Here is a 21,546-nt window from a genome sequence, read left to right on the forward strand (position 1 = left end):
GGATACCTGTCGCACCATAGAGAGGAGGGAGTGTGTGTGGGTAGGAGTGATAGTGTGAGGACAACCTGTGATTAACAACACTAGCTGGCGGTGTCGCTTTATACGTTAATTTCCTGCCAAAAGCATACTACATTTGACATTGGGTTTTCACACGTGGCTCCTGCCCACGGTGCTTCTATAACATGTTCTTCTTTCATGTATGTACATATTTTTAATATTGTTGTGACCCAGGGTGTACTATATAACTGTGTGGGACTGTATTATCAGGATTACCAGGGTGGGCCTGGGTGGGCAGCATGTCGCACTTCATAAGGGTGCTCTTCCTTTGTGGGGTGGGGGGGGAATTAGGTTAGGAATTGCCCTACAGTCTGCATACTATTGAAATCGTAATAATACGACTGGGCCTAGTACTGCTAACAACAATTCCAAATTTGTTTTATGCTCAAAAGTATCTGATGTTCATGTAATAATGATTGACTATGTGTGTTGAATATAAACGTTTTTACATCCATCCTGTGTGAAGTCTTCTGTGACGCTCGGTGTATTTATTACAACAGACTGCTGTACCTTTGCTTTACACATTGCCTCTATATTAAGCCTGACTGCTCAGTGCCAAGCTGCCCTAGGGGAGGACATGTTACAGGGTAAATGTAATCACCAACCCTTGATGGGAGCAGTAGGTTCTGCCTGGGCGGGGGCATCCCTGCAGCTAACCAGAAAGTTCAGGTTGCAACAGTGAACATCACACCCAAGAACATTAGGGACCAGTGTCGTAATGAAACTTGAGGGAGATCCCCCTGCAAAGTACATGGAGGCGGCCCCCTCCGACCACACTCCGGAGCTCTCAGGCCAGGGTACTGTGCTGAGGGGGCACCCTGGAGCTCAGGCTCCCTCCCCGCACCGCGGGGGCTTTGGGGGCCTTTGTTACGCCCCCGAGAGACGCCCCTTGCAGTCTTGGACATTGGTGTGATAACCAAATGCATTCTTAGTGCTGTGGTATTGTTTTGCTACCATTTGAGTAATTAGACAAAGGCACTTTAAAACGATGATTTGTAGGTAAAAGGTTCATGACTGGTGGCAGTGTACACCATGTCCTGCAGGCAGGTGTTCATCTTACTTGGCAGTAACTGTTTTGTGGGTTTGTCTTTTCATGCAGGGGTGTAGCTTCCATTGGAACAGAAGGTGCAGTGGCACCGGGGCCCAGAGGCCTGAAGGGGCCACTGATGATCCCTGATTTTTGCTGTAATTTTGAATTCAGACAGCAGCCAGGGGGTGCATCCTTGCACTAGAGATCATACCACACTGGCTATGCCACTGTATTTAAGGTGGGAGCTCCTCTGCTCTCGTGTTTAGGATTCTTACTCTAAAAGGCCCCGTGGTAAGACCTGGGTTGCCAATGACTGATGAGTGTGCACTGCTGAGGCAGTGGGTTGAAGGTGAACACCTTTGGGTGCTCAAGAGAGCTTGCATTGTCCCCACTCTGGAAAAGCATTTAACCAGCGAGACCCATCTCCGTTCCCACCTGAGCTAAAAGTGTTACATTTCACTATTGCATAACTTTAAAACTATATATTGACAAAAAGTGTGCAGCAACAGAAAAGAAATCTGTTTCACATGGGTGTCTATGCTGGAACGCAGGCCTACCTACCATCAGAATCAGGTGAGTGATCGGCGGTCGGTCTTGTTTTGCTTGTTTCCCGGGACATCTGTGCTCCAACAAGCTTACCTGCATCTTGCAAAGAGTGGGCCTTCAGCATTGTTGACAGGGGCCGACGGCAGCTCTAGTCATTTTTCTAGGAGACAAAATATTTTCTTGCAAAGTGAGATTCTAACTTCACCCGAACCTCCTGGGAAAGATGAGAAGCCGCCCGAGGGAGACGTATCTCCAAGACAAATGGTCAGGTCGGGGAAGATTGCTTATCTGGATATCTGGATGGACAAGAATGTGGTCCTGCCGAGCCAGGAGGGGATGAGGCCAGTTTGAAATACAACCCCCTCACTACACCCACCCTCACCCCCCTTCCCCCCCACACCCCTTTGGCTATAAAAAGTGACAGTCCGAGCTGGCTGCGGTGTACTCTTGTGCTCTTGCCACACCAGGTACAGCTGAAGCCCAGGGCCTCTCTCCAGCCGCCACCATGAAGCGCTTTAGCAGCCAGTCTGCGTATGGTTCATCAAGCAGGGGCCCTGCATTTGGGGGCGAGTCCTTTAGCGTCGCTAGGGGGGTGTACAGCTCTGGTGGGGCTGGCTTTGGGGGGAGCTCCTTCGGTAGTGGTGCTGGGGCTAGCTTTGGGGGGTCCTCCTTCGGTGGGGGTGCTGGCTTTGGAGGTGGCTCTGGTTTCGGTGCAGGGGGTGGCTCTGGTTTCAGCTTCAGCTCAGGGGGTGGCGATGGCGGACTCCTCGGCAGCGGCGGAGAGAAGCAGGTCATGCAGAACCTCAATGACCGCCTGGCTGCCTACCTGGACAAGGTGCGGGCCCTGGAGGCGGCCAACAGCGAGCTGGAGCTCAAGATCCGCAACTGGTACGAGAAGAACCAGAGCAGCAGCAGCAGCGCGCGCGGGAACGACTACAGCAAGTACTACGTCACCATCGACGACCTGCGCAGCAAGGTAAGAAGAGGGTGAGCGGGAGCCAGCATCAGCAGCACTGCAGGCCGTTTCCGAGATCTCGGAAATGCTTGATATGTCATAGCATGGTAGTTGCTGTAGCCGCTTCTTAGCGCTAGGAGGAAAAATACGTACTTGTAACTGACATGAGATGAAAGGAGAGCAGAGAACAGGGAAGAATGTTGTAGGCAACACTGTGTGGTGAGATAACGGTGGTAGAATAGTATATTATCGATCACATTAAATGAGTTATTTAGAAAAAATAGGTTGTTCATATTCATGAGTAGAGAGTGACTGTTTCCTGCTCCACCTTCCCCCTCTAACAGGTGGGCGAGCCAACAAATTAACAGGGAGAGACGAGCAAATGGACTGGCTCAGCTCTTAAAAACCGTGCAGCAGCTGAGGCCCGAAAATGATTCCACAGACACCTGAAAAATAGGATGCATTCTCCAAAATTTTAAAAAGTGTAGTTCTTCAACTTGTGGAAGCCTTAACATTACTGTGTCTCTTCTTAACAGTGATATTTGTTTTTAAACTTAGACTATCAGTGACCTAAGAGGCAAGACAGTTTCTTTACAGGGACCAGATTATTTTAGAACAACATTGTAGTCTACTAAATTAAACACAATAGGTTTTTGTACAACTGCTGTTCTAAACTCACATGTTTGAAAGTGTTTTCATACACGATAATGAAGAAAAATGAGTTTTGATTAAATGAAATGTTTGACAAAGATCTCACAATTTAAGGAGGAAAGCCACGATTTATCCAGTTTTCTGGTTTCATTTTGTGCAAATCACCCAGTAAATGAGTATCTAGTTGTCATCACTTATGTTAAGGATTTGTTTCCCCAGTTCCAAAGACACCAGCTCTGGCCCTAATTCCACATCCTGTGTAGAAAAAGAGGGAGACAGGAAGAAGCGACATAAAAGCTCGGCTTGTTATAGGCTCGAGGGTCCAACAGTACCTTGAGCTGATTAGAGCCAGGCTTCAAGCTCTAGCCCTTAATGGCTCGCCCACCTCTATTCCTTTACCCCTTCTCTCTCTCCTCTTTTCTCTGCCACTGGCCCTAGGTACTGCAGATAACTCTCCATATATTCTATATTATGTTTCACTACCCCTTCGCACCTCTGCCCCTGCCTCCCTTTAACTCCCTCTATCTAGGTCTTCCCCTTTTCTCTCTCTTACTCCATCTGTTTGTTTCACCCTCTCTATCTACAAACAGCGCCACTGGAATCAAGTGATTCTGCGGCTTCTGCGTTTTCCCGCATAATTATTGATTTACCGCATTTGCCGTATAATCCACCATTGTTGCATAATCTGCAGATTTTAATCAAAAAATGTGTTTCTAGCTCAAACAAATCCAAAGTTACTACAATGTTGTGAAATGTGTTCCCGCGCAGTGGAAGACACGTCGCAAAAGTTGACAGGTCATTTTTCTGTCACGTATTGCTATATTTTGTTATTACACTGGCTCTAAATCTTTGCCCACCGAGGGTTACCATGGTTAAATATGACAAAAATAATAAAGTTATACTACAAAAAATGTGCCTCATCACGCCAAATAAATTGCCTTATCTTGCTGCATAATTTATTCCTCCCCTACCTCATGAATCTCGTGGCCCTGCACAAAACCCAGGTTGTATGCTGTGCACGTGAAGAAACCCGGGACCTACATGGGAATGGAATTAACGGTGGTGGGGTGCAGTAAAAACAATGCGAGCCTGACACCCAGGTGCAGATTAACTACTTCTGGCGCATCTCTGCTAATCAGCAGGGATGCGCCAGAAGTGTTCCGATGCATCTGCCCACCCGTGCGCCACCACTGATGCGCCGCATTTACAATGCGGTGCACCGTGGCGCACGGATGGGCAGATGCGTGTCGTATCCCCCATCGGAAAGGCGGCGCATTGCTGGAGTTGCATCGCAAGCGCGACGCAGCCCCAGCAACGCTATCCCTAACATGCTGCGTCAATCCTTACGCCTGCTTCAAGCAGGCGCAGGGTTTTGACGCAGCATGCCCTTAAAAGTGGCTGAGTGAAATCTTGTAGATTTCACTCAGCCACTTTTAGGAGGCGTTCCTGCGCCGCAACGCCCCCCCCACCCCATCCCCACCCCCCCCCTCCCGCACAGGAACGTCTACATGTGGAGCAGGGCTTTACAACGTGACGCATCTCCCAGATGCGTCACGTTGTAAATACCCCGCAGCATGGCGCTGGCTTTGTGCCGCTGCTGCGTCACAAAAGTGATGCAATGGCGGCGTAAAAGAGGTGCAAGGGGCTTGTAAATCTGCCCCTCAGTTTGTACAAAAGGAGAGGTGGGGACTATGGGCGTGGCCAGCGTATTACTTTCTGTGCTGTCATGAGTAGCACGTGCAGGATGGCTTCTGCCAGGAGGGGGTGGAGGGCATCACATCACCCTGATCACCCCAAATTACCAAACCCACCATGATAACTCCGAATACTGAGCTGAATCAATGCAAGGGTTCCTTCAGAATTAGCATTAACCTGAAACGTAATATATATAACAAAGGCCATTGGCCTCCGCATAAAAGCTTCGATCCTTTGTACTCCACGTCGTGATTGTAGAAAGCAAGATCTAAGAATCGTTTTTATTTCCCAGTGAGACAATCACCAGCAAGAAAGAGCTTCTTGTTTTTCGAAACATTGTGGGAGATGTAGTTCTCGAAGAGGAAGCTGCCGTGTTGCAGTCTTAATTCCAGCGGATGGAAGAAGAGAATTCTCGCCCCATAAAGAACCAGTGGCGAAGAAGAAACTATAGAGAGCTTTTTGCGTAGGACACCGCAAATGCCACTTAGTTCAGATTCCAAACCACTAGGGTAACAATCAAACGAGATTGCTTATGGTGAAGGCCCTGTGATCATATGCCAAAGCACCGATCGTCCAGGGCCCCGTCTTTTTATAGTGCTACGAAACTACAAGACTGTTGTGGCAGGTGGCACTAAAACTTGCTTTATATAAGGTGAACTGGGGAGGTGATAGGCGGCACTGAGGGTTATATAGTCCCCGATGTTCCTAGTCACGCGGCCCCCACTGCATCTTCAAGTCCTCCCTTGCTGGGACACACAACTCAACAAAATATGGCCACCTCCTCATTATTCGAATTCAAAACCATACACAAATTCACCCCTTTTACTTACGATGCCTCACCGACTCGGCTCGTCAAACTGGATCCCGGTTACGTTAATCCATGATGTTGTTGGGTTTATCTGCATATTTTGTATTCATTACACCCGCCCCCTGGCCACCGAGCCTCCTGTAGTGTGGTGAGGTAGGCCTCACACGTGCTTATTCACACAGCAATAATGGCATACAGACTCTGTTATATGGTTAGCCGGAAAGACCCCGAGCGGTCTTCCGCTTGTTTATTTATACCAAGGGGCGAGCCCGCCCCAAGGCTGCGTGTGCGTGCGTGCTAGAAAGGACACATTGTAGGGGAGAGCTCGGGTGGCTCTCTACATCCCTCCTTTATTTTAGTCTCTTTCAGCAGGCACTCTCGGAGACTCATGTTCACGGAGACGACCAGGCAAAGTCCAGCAACCGTTGACTCGGCCTCGGATTGGGCCTCAGATCATAGCGACGATTCTGGGTCCGCGGCAGTTCGTTAACCCCAGCCGGGGCTGTCCTCGGACCATCACTTGCATCTTCGACCCTTGGCTGACTCCGCCCCACGTCGGGGCCAGGTGGCATTGGCCTTGGCGGAGTGTCCTCTCTTGGCAGAGTAGGTGCAGGACTAGGAAAGTTGTCGAAGTCCACGTCTTCGTGGACTCCTGGTACCATTCTCTCTGCTCTCTGATGCCCGCCTCGGGCGTTGGTTACCTTCCGGAAGCACGAGACATTTCTCGTCACAGCTTGGCCGTCTCTTGTGGCTGTGACCATGGTTCCTTGTACTCGTTCCACTATCCATACCTCCGGTTCAAAGGGAGTCCGAAACTTCCACCCCGGATGGCGATCCTTGACAACAACCGCATCACCTTCCCGGAGAGTGGGTTCTTTGGCATGACGATGCACACTGGCTTTGATGTTCGTGGTTTGTCGTCGGGACTGTATGGCCTCCGCGTTCCTTTCTTCCGGTACCCACGTGCTTGTAGTGGGGATGCCGTCCCTTGGAGCTCGCTTGAACAGTACATGGGAAGGGGCACACTTGGTCGTTGAATGAGGCGTCTGACGATAAGCTCCAAGGAAATCGTCCAGAGCAGTCTCCGGGTCTTCACCATTGTCTACTGCTATCCTGAGTGCTCTATTTAATGTTCGCATCAGTCTCTCGACTTCCCCGTTAGCTTGTGGCCACAGGGGTGTGATTTTCCGATGTTTGATCCGGAGAGCTTCTAGGTAGACCTGAAACTCTCTTCCTTGAAAGGGGGGTCCGTTGTCGGACTTGATTTCTTCGGGGAGCCCCATCGTGGCAAACACTCGGTTTAGGACCTTCTTGACCTGCGGGAATGCGGTGGACGCGATGACTTCCACGATTGGGAATTTTGAAAAAGAATCGACCAGCACCAACATGTGCCGACCGTCCGGGAAGCTACCAAAGTCAATGCTGAGTTGAGCCCACGGGGCTTGAGGTGCCTCTTCCGTGAGGACGGGTGCTGGGGCAGGGTCTCCACCCGTGATCGTACAGGCGTGGCAGGACCGGATCATATCTTCCACCTGGCTGTCCATCGCGGGAAACCACACTTTACTCCTCAAGCGGGCCTTGGTTTTAGCCATCCCTTGGTGTCCCACGTGGGCTAGACTCAGGGCTCGTTGCTGAAGGCCTTCGGGCATGACGATGAGGTGTCCGCGTAGCACCACTCCCTGGTCTCCGATGCTCAGTTCATTCCGTACCTGCCACAACTGCTGCCGGGCATGACTCACCTCCGGCCGGAGGCAAGATGCGCCATCAAGAAAATGGGCCCAGTGATTCCCCTCGAGTGCTTGTCTAACCCTCACAAGGGTCTCGTCCGCTGCCGTGGCGTCACCAATTTCCTGAAGTGACATATTCTCCGGGCACGACGCTTGGGTGATCATGTGTACGATCTCCTCTACTTCTTCCCCTTCGTCTGGGAGGGCCTTCGGTGGGATGACATCAGGATGTCGCGACAGGTAGTCGGCGGGATTGTGTGCTCCTGGCCTGAACACCACCTTGAACCGGTAGCCCTGCAACTGGACAGCCCACCGTTCGATGCGCGGGGGAGCAAGCCGTGACGTCCCCGCAAAGAGGGGCAGGAGGGGCTTGTGGTCTGTGACTACTGTGAATTCCTGTCCGCATAGGTAGAGGTGAAAATGCTGGCACGCCCATTTGATGGCCAAGGCTTCTCTTTCAATTTGTGCGTACCTGGTCTCAGTGTCAGACAGGGCCTTGCTAGCATAGGCAACGGGTTTCCACTCTTCAGGTCCGTACTCTTGTAGCAGGACGGCACCCAACCCCACTGGGCTGGCATCGACAATCAGTTCAGTTCGCCTTCGCGGCTGGAAGTAAGCCATGGTGGTGTCATCCAACAGACCGGCCTTGATGGCCTGGAACGCTTTGTTGGCGGCTGCAGTCCAGTCCCATTTCTGATCAGCACGTGTGAGGGCTCGGAGGGGTTCCGCTATGTCAGCTAGGTTCGGGATGAACCGGCCACAGTATGTGGCCATGCCCAGAAAACTGCGGACCTCCGTTTGACTCCGCGGGGTGCTGGCTGCTTTGATGGCTTCTGCCTTTTTGGGATCAACCTTCAGGCCTTCCCTCGTGAAGACGTACCCAAAGAAATCCACTGACTCCTGGTAGAAGGCACACTTGGCGCGATGGAGGGTCAGGCCGCTGTCGGCGAGTCTCTGCAAGGTTGCCCTCAAGTTGGCGTGGTGTTCTTCGAGGGTCGTAGAGTAAACGAGGATATCATCACTCAGGTTAATCACCCCCCGAAGACCAGATAGCACCTCTCGAATGGCGTTTTGGAAAACCTCAGCTGCCGACGAGACCCCGAAACTGAGCCGGGTGTAGCGACGCAGCCCCACGTGCGTCGAAAATGTTGTAATGTACCGGCTAGCAGGCTCTAACTCCAGCTGATGATAGCCGGAGTTGAGGTCCAGTTTGGAGAACCACTTCGCCCCGTTGAGATCAGCTATGATATCATCCATGGTAGGAGTGATGTGCCTCTCGCGCTTCACAGCGGTGTTGGGGAGTCTCATGTCCACGCAGAGACGTATGGCCCCTGGCTGCTTCGGTTTGGGGGCGACTACCAGCGGTGAGACCCAGGGTGTCGGGCCCGACACTTTCTCGATTACCCCCAACTCTTCAAGCTTGCGAAGCTCTTCCTCCACTTGAGGCCTGAGGTTGAAAGGCACTCGCCGGTGCCTGAGAGCGACAGGTTTCACGGTCGCGTCGATATGCAGCTTAAACTTCTTTCCTCTGAGCTTGCCGAGGCCCTTGAACAGTTCGGGGAAGTCTTTCAGCAGGAAATCCGCGTGAGCTTGGTGCACTTGGTTGGCGAAAAACACCAGTCCCAGGTCCTCCGCTGTGTGGCAGCTCAGGAGGGTGCCCTTCTTGCCCTCCGTGATGTGGAACTTGGTCACGGTGGAGTACTCTCCGTTAACAACGGTGGTCTGGATCACTCCCCGAAGGGGCATGGGTTCCGTCCCTCCATAGGTGTAGATGCGCGCCGCGGACGGTGCCAGCGATGGTTTCGGGGACATACGCTCGTACTGGTCCGAGTCCATGACGTTCACGGACGCCCCCGTATCGATCAGCGCGTGGACACTCGTCCCATCAACCGAGACGGAGCACATGGGAGGCGGTCGTCTTTTCGTGGAGGCCCGACTCACATAGGAGATGACATACACTTCGTCGTCTTCATCGTCCTCGTACCTGGGCCGGCGGTCTTGAGCCTCTGTGTCGGGAGGGGGTCTCTCCTGGTCGAGGGACAGTTGCCTGACACGCTGTGTCACAGTTCTGGCGCGCGGGCCTGCTGACCGGAATTTCCCTCCTCGGCAGACGGCGGCGAAGTGATTAAGGCGCCCGCACTTAAGGCACGTCTTGCCTTTGGCGCCACACGTGGCAGATGCCGGGTGATCGTCGCCGCAGTACCCGCACTGACCGCCTCTCGGCGGGCCGCCTCGGGGCCTTGCGGGCGGGAATCGTCTGTGTACTACGTCCACTCGTTCTTCTTTAATGGTCGGGGCCCTCGCCACCGACGGGGCGATCACCGGGGTGCGCAGTGCTATCTCCATCTCCTCTGCGCGGGCATCGGACAGTTCATGTGATCTAGCCAGGATGAGGATCTCGTCGAGAGTGATTCCCGGTTGCCTCAGTATCAGCTTCCGCAGCAGCTTGGACTTGCAGCCAACAATGATCTGATCCCTGATTTCGTCACGAGGATTGGTGAACGGACACGTGCTCGCAAGCCGTCGGAGTCGAGAGTAGTACATGTCAACCGACTCTGAGTCCATCTGCCAGGCACGTTTGAATTTGAATTTTTCAAAATCATTGTTCAGCTGCGGATCAAAATGCGCATTGAGGGCCGCTACCGCGGCCTCGTAGTTGTCCTCTGGCCCAGTGTTAGGGAGCGACTCAAACAGATCATAGATTTCTTGACCCCCATACAGAATGAGGAGCGATCTCTTCACCGTTCCATCTGTCTCTCGGGTGCCCTTAAAGTACAGGTTGAGGCGACCGACCCATGCTTTCCAGCGGCTGGCAGCCGTCGCTGGGTCCGCAGATTCGCTGAACGGCGGAATGGGTGCTGCGCCAGCATGCTGATGCGCGTGAGGCGCAGTTGTGGGGGGGCCCGCTGGGGCCATTGCCCCTGCTTGGGCTTGCTGTTGTTGAGCTGCAGGCACGCCAGGTGGCGGCTGGACCGCCTGCTGAGGGGGCTGGCCAGCCCCGTCTTGGGCCGCTCCGTCCTGGTTCATGGCGTGGTGGCACGCAGGCTGTGCAGGTGCTTTCCGGGCTTGTGCGTCGTGCGGACGGGCACAGGGTGCTGGGCGCAGTTAGGGTGTGCGCAGGGTGCTGGGAGCTCTGGGCGGCAGCTGTTGCTCGCAAGAGTCCTTGTCGTTGCCAATGCTTGATGTGCTGCACTTGGTGCTTGATGTGCCCCCTCAAGGTATGTGGCTTTCACTTTATTCCCTTTCTATTCTCACTCTGCTTCAGGTTGTGTGCAGACGGCGTGTTGCTGGACGTGCCTTTCTTCCCCCAAAGTAATGTTATTTTGAAGGCCTCCTTTGCATGAGGCGCATGGGCCCACGTGGCAGCAGCGAGGACGAGCGCCAGCGAGCTGCGGGGACAGGAGCGAGGCGGGAGGGGCCAGAGGAGGCGCTCCGCACGTCCCGCCGCAGAGATGAGCAGGCGGGACCTCCGCAGGCCACAGACACGTGGTGCGGCGTCGGGGATCCGGGGAGCACTATCCAGCAGGCGTACCTCCTCCGCGCAGACACACGGGAGGAGGCGAGGCAGGGCCGCGCAGGCGGGGCAGACGGCACACTCACCCGCAGGATCCAGAAGCAGCGCACCGGCCACACGAGTCCCGCCGGCTGAAGGCGCTCCCTCACGGGAGACGCGTGGGCGGGCCTCGGCAGGAAGGGAACCGGCACACACCAGCGGGCGGGCACCGCAGCCGGAGGCAGGCAGCAGTGCAGCAGGCCGAGGCACCGGGCACACGTGGGGAGAGAGCCGCCTCGTCGCCAATGTAGTGTGGTGAGGTAGGCCTCACACGTGCTTATTCACACAGCAATAATGGCATACAGACTCTGTTATATGGTTAGCCGGAAAGACCCCGAGCGGTCTTCCGCTTGTTTATTTATACCAAGGGGCGAGCCCGCCCCAAGGCTGCGTGTGCGTGCGTGCTAGAAAGGACACATTGTAGGGGAGAGCTCGGGTGGCTCTCTACACCTCCGTCTTCTAACCCCAAATATTAATATTTCAGTAGTTGCACGCGGCCACTCCAGTTCTTTCGTAATACGTCGCACTTGTACGCGCATGACGTCACCATGCACTTCCGGCGCGCTCTGTACCGTCATTTGTTGGTATGCAGAGCACCTGTGTTCAAAAGACTGTAGTGTATACTTATCAATTTGCTGATTAAACTCTTTCTTGCTTTTTAGATCGGCGCCGCCACCATTGACAACGCCCGCTATGTGCTGCAGATCGACAACACCAAGCTGGCAGTGGACGACTTCAAGCTGAAGTGAGTCTGAGCTCAGGACGAGCTTCCTCTAGAACTTTCTACCCATTGGAGAACTTACTACGCAGCCTAACTGCCAAGTTTCACGGGGCCATTCGTGATGTGCTGCTCTACTCCATATTTTCTCCTTTGAATTCTGGGTCTTGTAGGCTTGTTTATTCCATTATAAATAAGGCTCCCGGGTTTCCGTTTTTCCTGATTTTTACAGATAAATACAGACAGAAAACCATTTTTCTTGTCTGTATTTATTTTTAAATGTGGAGAAAAACGGAAATTGGCTGCTTTTTTGGGTTATTCTAAATACACTTTGCCATGTCTGCCAAGTCAATAACTATGTGGATTGATAGGTAAGTGGGTAAAAAAAAACGCGATTTTAGTAAAGAGTAAACAGCAGTAAATATGCACAAGGCGGATACTGAAAAGTGCATATTTTCATATAACTTTCTAGACCTGGCCCAATGCATTCTGGGTGTTAAAACCTTATTTTGTTCCCATTGAACTAATTAGACAAGCAGCCCTGAGCTAACCGGATGCGTTGTGTGTACTGACCTGAGCAAGGCTTTCATGCTACACAGAGCTGGCACCTCACAGCTCAGACAGTCCTTATGTATTCTCCTCTAGTCTCTGGTCTGATAGTACTTATTTGAATTGGACGCTCGAGGAATTCGGCAAGGGCTCATAGCTTTAACATCAGGATTTACTCCATCCGGAGCTCCTTTTTCCATAAACCAGTGTCAAGTCAGCCCCCCCCCCCCCCCATTGAAGACAATATGCACCCTTCGAATACATGCAGAGCCGGCTCCTTGATGAAGAGTGATAATGCAATACATTATAATTATAAAGGTGAATACGTTTTCACACACATATTTATGGTATCCTTGAGTGCCCTTGAAGTCAGATTCTAACTAGTCTGATGTAGTTAAGTTTAATATATCAGCCTTACACACTATCTACAATCTACTAGTGCAATTTAAAACTTTTACAGTGGTGGGAGATGCTAACTTTGTCAATCTGAAGACATAGTCTTCCTAAGAAGCTATCCTATAAAAAAAGAGAACATTGCTTCTTTCTTGTCCATGTAGTTGTTTCCCTTGTTTCTCTCATGTCTAAGGGAATACAGAGCACCTGTGTCATTGGCATAATACATAATTCAGATCAACCAATTATTCTTATATCATGTTAGAAAAATATAATTCCAGGAACCCAAAAAGTTTCTTAGAAGCCCACCATTGGTGCCATTGAATGCCGTAGTAGCCAAACACCAAGGCTGCCTCTTCTTGATTCTATCTCCTCTACACAGTCTGACTTTTTGTCTCACTTTTTCAGATTCTTTTTCATCCCTATTCTCTCCATTTGTTACTTTTTCACTATCTTTCGCATTCCTTTGTTTCTCTTTCTTGCCTTCTCTCTTTTGCTCTGGGTCAAAGTTTGATGGCGAAAATTAAGTCGGAGTCCCTAGAAGTGAGTGGTGGTACCCACCACCGGCACACATTAAGCAATGCTTACTATTAATGTGTTTCAACCTGACAGCTGAAACTAAGGTCTAGGCCTCTTGTTCTGCCCCATTGGCTAGACTTATAGTGCTCTTAGAAGCCTTAAGATGACTTGTGGGACTAGGAATTTGTCAGGCGTGCCACAGAAAAGGCACAGTAGTTTACTCTGGTTTTGCCTGAGGAGTGCATGTCTTGTATCCTAAACCAACCCCTTCCTTATCTTTCAGGTATGAAAATGAGCTGGCCATGCGCCAGAGCGTGGAGGCCGACATCAATGGGCTGCGCCGCGTCCTGGATGAACTGACCATGGCCAGATCTGAACTGGAGATGCAGATCGAGAGCCTGACCGAGGAGCTGGCCTACCTCAAGAAGAACCACCAAGAGGTAGAGGGCAGACCTAGTGCTTTGTTTCCTGCTAAACCATGGTCCATTAATAACACCTTTTCCAGCACAGGAACTCTTGAAAACCTCTTTTCAATAAGTGTGATTGGCCCCCAGTTCTCTTTTTAGGCCTCCTGAGTCTATTTTACACCTACATCTTTTCTACAAAAGACAAGTAATGAAGGTATAGTGAATACGCAGGGTTAATTTACTGGGGAAAGAGGTGACCTTCTAGAAGAGGAGGGAGCTACTGAGAAAAGCCTGATCTGGTTGTTAAAGGTTGTCGGGTCTGTTCCGCACTATGTTCCACAGGGAGGGAGAGTGTCCCATGTGTGTGTGGTTTAAGAGGCAGTATGTTGTCTTTTGAGCTATTTTTTCTCCTGGCAGAGGCACTGTTTTTTGGGACGAGGTCTTTAGTGGGTAAGAATGTGATCAGATATGAGACTGTTCTCTATTGCAACATGGCTTCTAGAGGCCAAGGCAGATGTCTATGTAGTTGCCTCTCATACTTGGATGGGGTCTAGTAGTTCTCTATATATCATGGTGTGTTCTAATGGCATAAATTACATTTGTAGATTTATACGGCACTGCTTATCACCCGTGAGGGCATCCAGGCGCTGTCTATGGGTGCAGGGAGATTAAGGGATTTGCCCAGAATCACTGGATTTTGAGCCAATGCTGAGACTCTAACCCGGCTCCCTGAGTTGGCAGTTCTGGCCAATACGCCACATCCTCTCCCCTATAGGGTGTGATTGTATTGTGTAATATGTTTTGGTCTTCTGAAAAGGCTTGGTCCAAACTGCCATGGGATCTCACAAGCTACCATGTTGTCTATTTAAGTTGTGAATTATACTTACCTAGTGAATTGTCTATTGAGGTCTGTAGTCTCCTGTCCGTGGGTGTGACCTTATGAGTTCTGCTGGCGAATTATATGATCTTTCAGGTAAGGTCTGTTGGTAACTAGTTGTACCAGAAACAAGTTCCAGGTATTGAATTGCACCGGACTAGTGTCTGGCCCATAGGGTTATAATGTGGTCTATCTATTGGTGTCAACTTTCATCAATAGGACACATCTGTGTTTTTTGGTGTTTTAACTAGTAAGGTTCGTGTAGCATTAATACAAGGATGTGGTCTAAACAGGAGGCTGCTGGGATGGTGTGAGGGTTGTTTAGTTGTACTTGTATGGTCTGCTAAGCTGAAGAGTGTCAGTTAGTAGCAGGATTTAGATTCTGCTGGAGGGGTGTGGTCTGGTGGGAAGATGCGTGTTATAGAGCTAAAGGAAATGGTCTAATTTGAGGGAGTGGTCCTTATTAAATAGTAAGGTAAAGTGTAAAGGGCTATAATGGGGGTTGGATCTTGGTGGAGGTGAGGTTGTCTGAAGAAAGAGAGTCCTATGTAGGATCCAGTGTTACAGTGATACAAGGTGTGAGTCAATGAATGGTGCTTTGTCCAGTGACAGACTGTAGTCTTGTTGGAGGAGTGTGGATTAGTGGAAGATGTTGTTGTTTAATAGGACGACCTGTGATGTCATGTTATGGATGTCGACTTTTAATAGGAGGCATGGTCTAATAAAATCTGGTGTATTTAAAGATTTGCAACTGTTTTCTGGGCTCTAATGATCACTTTCTTTAGGGCGAATATCGGGTTCATACAGATATATGATTCCAATGCCCTCTAGTCAATTCACACAGCATCCATTTTAATATCTAGTGTCCCCTATACCCTCTACATGTGTATTTAGTTCCTGTCCATATGATCTGCAAGCCAATGGTCTTCTTGCTCTGCACAGGAAATGATGTCAGTGAGTGGCACTGCTTCTGGTGAAGTGAGTGTCGAGATGGACGCTGCTCCTGGACAAGACCTCACCGAAGTCCTGAATAGAATGAGAGGCGATTATGAGTCGCTGGCGGAGAAGAACCGCAGAGAAGCCCAGGCCCAGTTCTTGAAAGCGGTAAGAAGTTTGTTACAAAGGCGTACTGTGCAATGTAATATGGTGAGCAGCCTAATATGCAGGTATATTTCACAGTTGTTGGATCCTAACAATGCTCTCCTCTCTCTTTCAATCTGTTGTCTCAGTCTGAAGAATTGAAAGTGCAGCTCACCGAGAACGTGCAGGCGGTGCAGTCATCGAAGAGCGAGGTGACAGATACTCGTCGCACTCTCCAGAGCTTGGAGATTGAGCTTCAGTCCCAGTTGGCCATGGTACGTATGTCTCAGATACCGTGTGCTTCTCAGAGGTAGTGGAACACACGTTTACTCACTCGAGTGTATACTTTTAAAGCTCTCTCTTTATACATAGGTGTAGGCTTTTTAAGTAATCTGGATATATTTCTAATACTATTCCTAATTACTTAGAATGAAAAAAACTAATTTCAGCAGCAGCTTTCCCCCAAATTATAAACCTGCATGTTTAAAATTAAAAAAAATAGACAATACATGATATAGTGATATGTTCATGGACAGCATATGTGCGAACACTTCCAAGAATTGAAACATCTTCATTTTTTTTACTGACATTACAGCCTACCCCACTAAGTGGCACAAAAAATGGTGCAGCTTTGTGGGCATAGTGTTTCACAGTGAGAGGTGCAGGGTGTTCAGCCATTAGTATAGTGCATATAAACCATAAACAAAAGGATGCTCTCAACATGAAGTGCCAATAAACATGCACTTTATCAAACGGTTCTGTAATCTCTGCCAGCCTAGTTGACATGCTTGTAGTTCTCTGGCTTGTTCTGTAACATGCTGGGTTCATCTATTGACAGAAAAGCTCCCTGGAACAAACCTTGGCAGAGACAGAAGGAAGTTACGTAGCCCAGCTCATGCAGATGCAACAGAGGATCAGCGGCCTGGAGGCGCAGCTCATGCAGCTCCGCAGCGACATGGAGCAGCAGAGCTATGAGTACCAGCAGCTCCTGGACATCAAGACCCAGCTGGAGATGGAGATTGAGACCTACCGGCGCCTGCTGCAGGGGGAGTTTGGGTAAGGAAAGCTTTTATAGATCTCTTACAACTCTCTTATAAGGGGCAAGAATTGTCTACTGGAAGGATCTCAATCCTAGTCAACAACGTCCGCTTAGACCTTATTAGAGTGACACCGATACACATTCTTGTGGTGACCTCATGGACATTATCGGAGTGCCACTCATAACCCTTTCCAACGACGCTATAGACTTTGATGGGTTGTATGTCAGAGTAGCGAGGATAAAAATATATAATTGTTAAAATACAGTGGCCAAAATATCGACTAACAGAATATCCTGAGGGTATATACTTACATATACCTGGAGCTAAAAATAGTAAACCTATATACTCAACCCTTCACAATATTCTAGTAGTCAATATTGTAAACCTGACTATTCTGTCAGTAAACCCTTTGAGTGCCACTCATGCTGACTTCCAATGACTCCATCAGCCTTAATGACACTCATACCTAATTCTAACGTACCTCTGGACTTTAAAGGAAAGCACCCCATACACATTCTCAGTAACTCCACAGATGGTATTTGAGTGTACCTCTTAATCAGTACCACTGAGTTAGGCCGCTGTATTTCGATAGATATGTATCCACAGGAAATGTACTTTGAGTATTTCTCAAAAGTAACATCAATGGCCCAGAGACTTTACTGGAGTGGAACTTATCCTCAGCATCACTGCCCCATACCTCGTGTGATGGTTTAAACATAGCAGCATCAAAATCCTGTTGCCTTTGTGGTGTTTTAAACATAGCAGCAACAATGTCTTTTAGTTTTTTAGTGAAGTCTTGCCTATAAGATATATCACAGGTCTGGTACACTGCATTCATTTTTCTCATATTCAACATAAAGGAAATTTCCCTCAGTGAAATCATGTTCCTGAATAGGAGCATGCTGCAATGGCGTCTTACACATCCTCATTTATCCCATACATATAGAGAAGTCTCAGCAGTGGCCCAACTCCTATAGATTTATGTTTTAGAAAATAGGAAGGCTGTGTTCTTTGCATGAGCTCTTTTATGATTTCTTTAATACTATCGTCTTATGAGTCGTGTAGCCAAATTGGGGTAAAGAATGTTTCCCTATAATTGGTTCACAAACTCTCTGCCTTAAAATATTAATGTAAGCATGCTAGTAGTAGGAAACCATGACATCTGCTAACTTTCAATGTGGCAAAGAAGGTCCACTGTTACTAAAAAACATAAAACATATGTTTTTTCAACAGCAGCGCCAGCCAATCATCTTTTGAGATGTCGTCTACTAAAAGTTCTACAGTATCCTCGTCCCAAAGCTCCACCACAGAAGTGAAATCACAGACCTCGTCGGTGGATTCCAAGAAAGGTGTGCAAGCATTTCCACATCACTAGGTTGCTTTCTTTCTCCATGTTCAGGTTCGATAGCAGTCATAGCCTAGTTGACATGATCTGTGAATGGCAGGTCATGCCTTCATAGGCAGGCAGAGCTCTGGGAATGTCATAGCAAACACTTTCTTAACTCTGAAGTGTTGATTGTAGATCCTGTTTGATGCTTGGGTGCAGACATGTGTTTAAAGAGAGTGTGCTTCCCTATCAAATGGGGACCAGTAGAGAGTAAACCTGAAAATATATAAGAACTGGTTTGAAGTAGTCTGTTTTCAATTTTAATACACACAGCTAAAAAGTAGAGGAGCTCTCGGGAAGGGAGAAACAGATGGTAGGAAGAAATTGGACAGGTTGGGGAGGACAGAGTATAGAAACCTAGAACGAGCGTGAGAGGGTGTAGAAAAAACAAGAGATCCCATGTGAATGGAAAGTGTACTCCTTCCTAAGTAAAAGCATGAGGTGAGAACGAAGGTGTCAAAATGATAGAAATAAAGGTGCAGAGTATCTGGTGGGAACATCTCAGCAAACAAACCAGAAAGAAAACCACAAACAAGAAGTGACATTAGGTGCTCCATAAATGAAAAACAACTTGTGGAAATATTTAAAGAAGCCATTTCGCAAGTTTGAATATATCAACCTAGTGAATGCAATCCCTTTTTGTGGAGAATGTTTCCTGAAAAGAGGTTAATAGGAACAGGCATTTTCAATTGTATTCCTCAAGACGACACAGAACTTGTCTGCAAAACCTGATAGAAAAGGAGATACCAAATGTTAGCATACTCTCCATTTGACAGTTCACTGGTCTTCAGGCAGCCCCTACTTGCCTCTCCTCTGCTGGATCACCATAAGAGACATTAATTGTCTGCGGCATCTAGGTAGTCAAAGTAAATGCAGTAACTATTTGCAGACTCCCACTCTTTATCCCGTAAAATTTTAGAATTGTCTATAGTGGAAGCAGATACATTTCACCATCAGATTGTTCTTCCACAGTGCTGACTTTAAAAAGATCAATTCAGGCAAGGACTCCACAGACTGTCTTGTTCTTCGTACCTGACAGCAATTAATGCAGTGCTATCTTGTACCCAGCAGGTAGTGTCACTTTGGTCCAAATCCCATGGGCCTTCCTCAGGTACCTGGAAGAATCCCCGGCATCTGTTATTACGACTGAATGTTTAGAACTGGTTGGTAAGGTCATGATGGGAAGAGGAGTCTCAAGGGTAAAATGAGGTACCCTCTAAAGATAGACTCAAGCACATCTATTGGTAGAATTAGGCATGCTCTAAGTCCTCACATGATTTTTTGCACTTACATTTGTGTGAGCGAAAGAAGAATGAACCTGTGCTTCTGGTGCCTTTACAAAGAGGATGAAGCCAGATATTTGGTAACGTTATTCCATCCAAGGCAAATGAGGTGAACCCCTCCAGGAGGGTAAACTGGGGTCTAGGCCTCTTGTTCTGCCTCATTGGCTAGACCTACAATGTTCTTCGAAAGCTCCCTCTAACTGACTAAAAATAACACTACATACCTCAGAGAAGGACTAGACCCACGAATTGCTTCTAGTGGCTACAAAATGGATACATTCCAGACTTCCAGTTTGTTCTTTTGATAGTTGCCCTTGATTGGCATGGGGCATGTTCAGCATGGTTTTCATGTTTCAGACGTTCTATTGCACTTCTGCGGCACACACATTTGATGTTCAGCCAAAGCCCATAAAATGACTCTTTTCCTGAATGGTATTCGCTCAGGGCACCGCGTAAAAACAGAGGTAGCAACATGGACATTTACATAAAATTGGGGGACCGAATATGTAGTACACAATGCATATATGAAACATACTTTAGACATTTTTTATTCTGCTTGGAACTTATTTACTGCTTTCAAACCACAACATATTTTTATCTATAATATTATAATATTGAATTTATAATGGTTTTTACTGTAACATATAAGGTTCCATGGAACCTATAAGTATGATAAACATTTTAAATTTTTTTTACAATCGAGGGTTACTTTGGAGACATGTGACGGTCATTAGGAAAAGGGATAGGCTAGATTTGCGCAAAAAGTGAGTAACGGTTCAGCACTCTTTAATCCTCTTGTCTTTTGAAGTGCACTCATCTAACACCAGAAAAGAAGAGATGGATTGAGAAGAGATCCTCATGGCACTGTTGGTCTACAGCCTCCCAAAGGGATACCCGTCACATGCTTTTGATTGCCACAAAAATGTTAGTCATGGGTTCAAAATGCTTGTCCTATTCCTACTTTGCAGTTCTAATTTCTAATTTGCACTTATTGTTTCTTGATACTTCAGACCCCAACAAAACCAGGAAGGTGAAGACCATCGTTGAGGAAGTTGTTGACGGCGTAGTTGTGTCTTCCCGCATTGAGGAAATTGAGGAGGACGTGACAAATAAGAAATAAGCACATATTACAGAAGAGCAGCCTTTCCAAAGAAAACAGAACCAGAGAGAAAGTAACCACTGGAGATTTCGCATGTTGTGTCGCTATGATAAATATGGGACAATGCAGCAGACTGAAGGAGTAGCAATGTGCACACACCCCTTGTCTCTCAGTACAGGTTAATAACATCTCCACAGCACCAATGCTTTCACCACAGTTCTAAAATGTGACAAAAGGGGCAAACTCTAGGAGTAATGCCACATTACCTCAGATAGAACCAATGGGAAGCTAGATATCACAGAATAGTTATGTAGTTGTAGATTTACTACTTGTTGTAAATAGTGAAGGTGACAGCGAAGCCAAGGGAAAGCACTGTACATGAATGCATTGGTTAAAAGGAGTTATGCCTGTATGTGGAGTCACAGGGTTGGGAAACAGAAGATTAGAATGATTGGAGTCCCTTGATTCATGAATACACGTCTTTCTATAAATAAGTGACTCAAATGCTAATAAGAGAAAAAAGGAATAAGAGTAAATGTGAACTTTTGACAATTTATTAGATGAAAAAAGTCCTACTTTGAAGTTCTTACTTTTGTACATTTTTTAAGAGCTCCTAGAAAGAAAAAATATCAGGTACAGGAACTATACACATATTCTTACCTCTGCGTAAGGTTGTACACAGAATTTCTTCTTCCCTTAGGAAAGAGTGCATTGTATCAAAACTGTTCAAGACCCCATGTGTTTCTCAGAATTAAATCCTACCTTTAGATCCCTAAATATGTCACGTTTTAACATTTCGGCATAGAAGAGGGCCCTCAGAGCCCGTTTGGTTCAATTTAAAATCTCAGTTTCTCTTTGTGATGGAATAAATGCTCTCTTTCAAGTAATACATGCAGTTCTTGTGCCTCTTTTGTGTGTCTGGGAGTTAGAACAGCCATCTGCCTGCACCCCTACTAGGAATGACATCCAGTTGTCACAGAGTGTCTTCTGCTGCTATGCTTCTGTAGCATAGGGTACCCCACTGCTGCTATACCTCTCTCATACAGGAATTACTTATGCTCCTATGCCTCCTACAGAAATCCCATCTGCAGCTATATCACTTCGGCTGCGATGCCTTTCTCATACAGGAATCACCTCTTCTGCTATACAACGTCTGTGATACAGGAATCACT

General features: G+C 48.1%; 1 protein-coding gene across 2 annotated transcripts; it reads left to right on the forward strand.

The window, feature by feature from the left end:
* Positions 1 to 2,078: 2,078 nt before the first annotated feature.
* Positions 2,079 to 21,261, forward strand: LOC144756004 (keratin, type I cytoskeletal 12-like). Of its 2 annotated transcripts, none has more exons than XM_078645478.1 (8): positions 2,079 to 2,609; positions 11,685 to 11,767; positions 13,485 to 13,641; positions 15,428 to 15,589; positions 15,715 to 15,840; positions 16,404 to 16,621; positions 17,842 to 17,954; positions 20,286 to 21,261. In XM_078645478.1, the coding sequence occupies exons 1-8, from the start codon at positions 2,139 to 2,141 to the stop codon at positions 20,393 to 20,395; spliced, it is 1,440 nt and encodes a 479-aa protein (XP_078501604.1). In that variant the 5' UTR covers positions 2,079 to 2,138; the 3' UTR covers positions 20,396 to 21,261. The 2 variants fall into 2 exon arrangements, with proteins under 2 accessions (XP_078501604.1, XP_078501603.1); XM_078645477.1 differs by having other exon boundaries at positions 2,080 to 2,609; positions 17,839 to 17,954.
* The last annotated feature ends 285 nt before the right edge of the window (positions 21,262 to 21,546 follow it).

This window comes from Lissotriton helveticus, chromosome 5_1, assembly GCF_964261635.1.
Source record: "Lissotriton helveticus chromosome 5_1, aLisHel1.1, whole genome shotgun sequence".
NCBI lineage: Eukaryota > Metazoa > Chordata > Amphibia > Caudata > Salamandridae > Lissotriton > Lissotriton helveticus.

Excerpts from the sequence above, each read along its gene's own strand:
- LOC144756004 (XM_078645477.1), top strand. The coding sequence starts at position 2,139 with ATGAAGCGCTTTAGCAGCCAGTCTGCGTATGGTTCATCAAGCAGGGGC. Across the intron at positions 13,642-15,427 it reads TCAAGAAGAACCACCAAGAG|GAAATGATGTCAGTGAGTGG; the intron begins GTAGAGGGCAGA and ends TGCTCTGCACAG. Across the intron at positions 17,955-20,285 it reads GTCGGTGGATTCCAAGAAAG|ACCCCAACAAAACCAGGAAG; the intron begins GTGTGCAAGCAT and ends TTGATACTTCAG.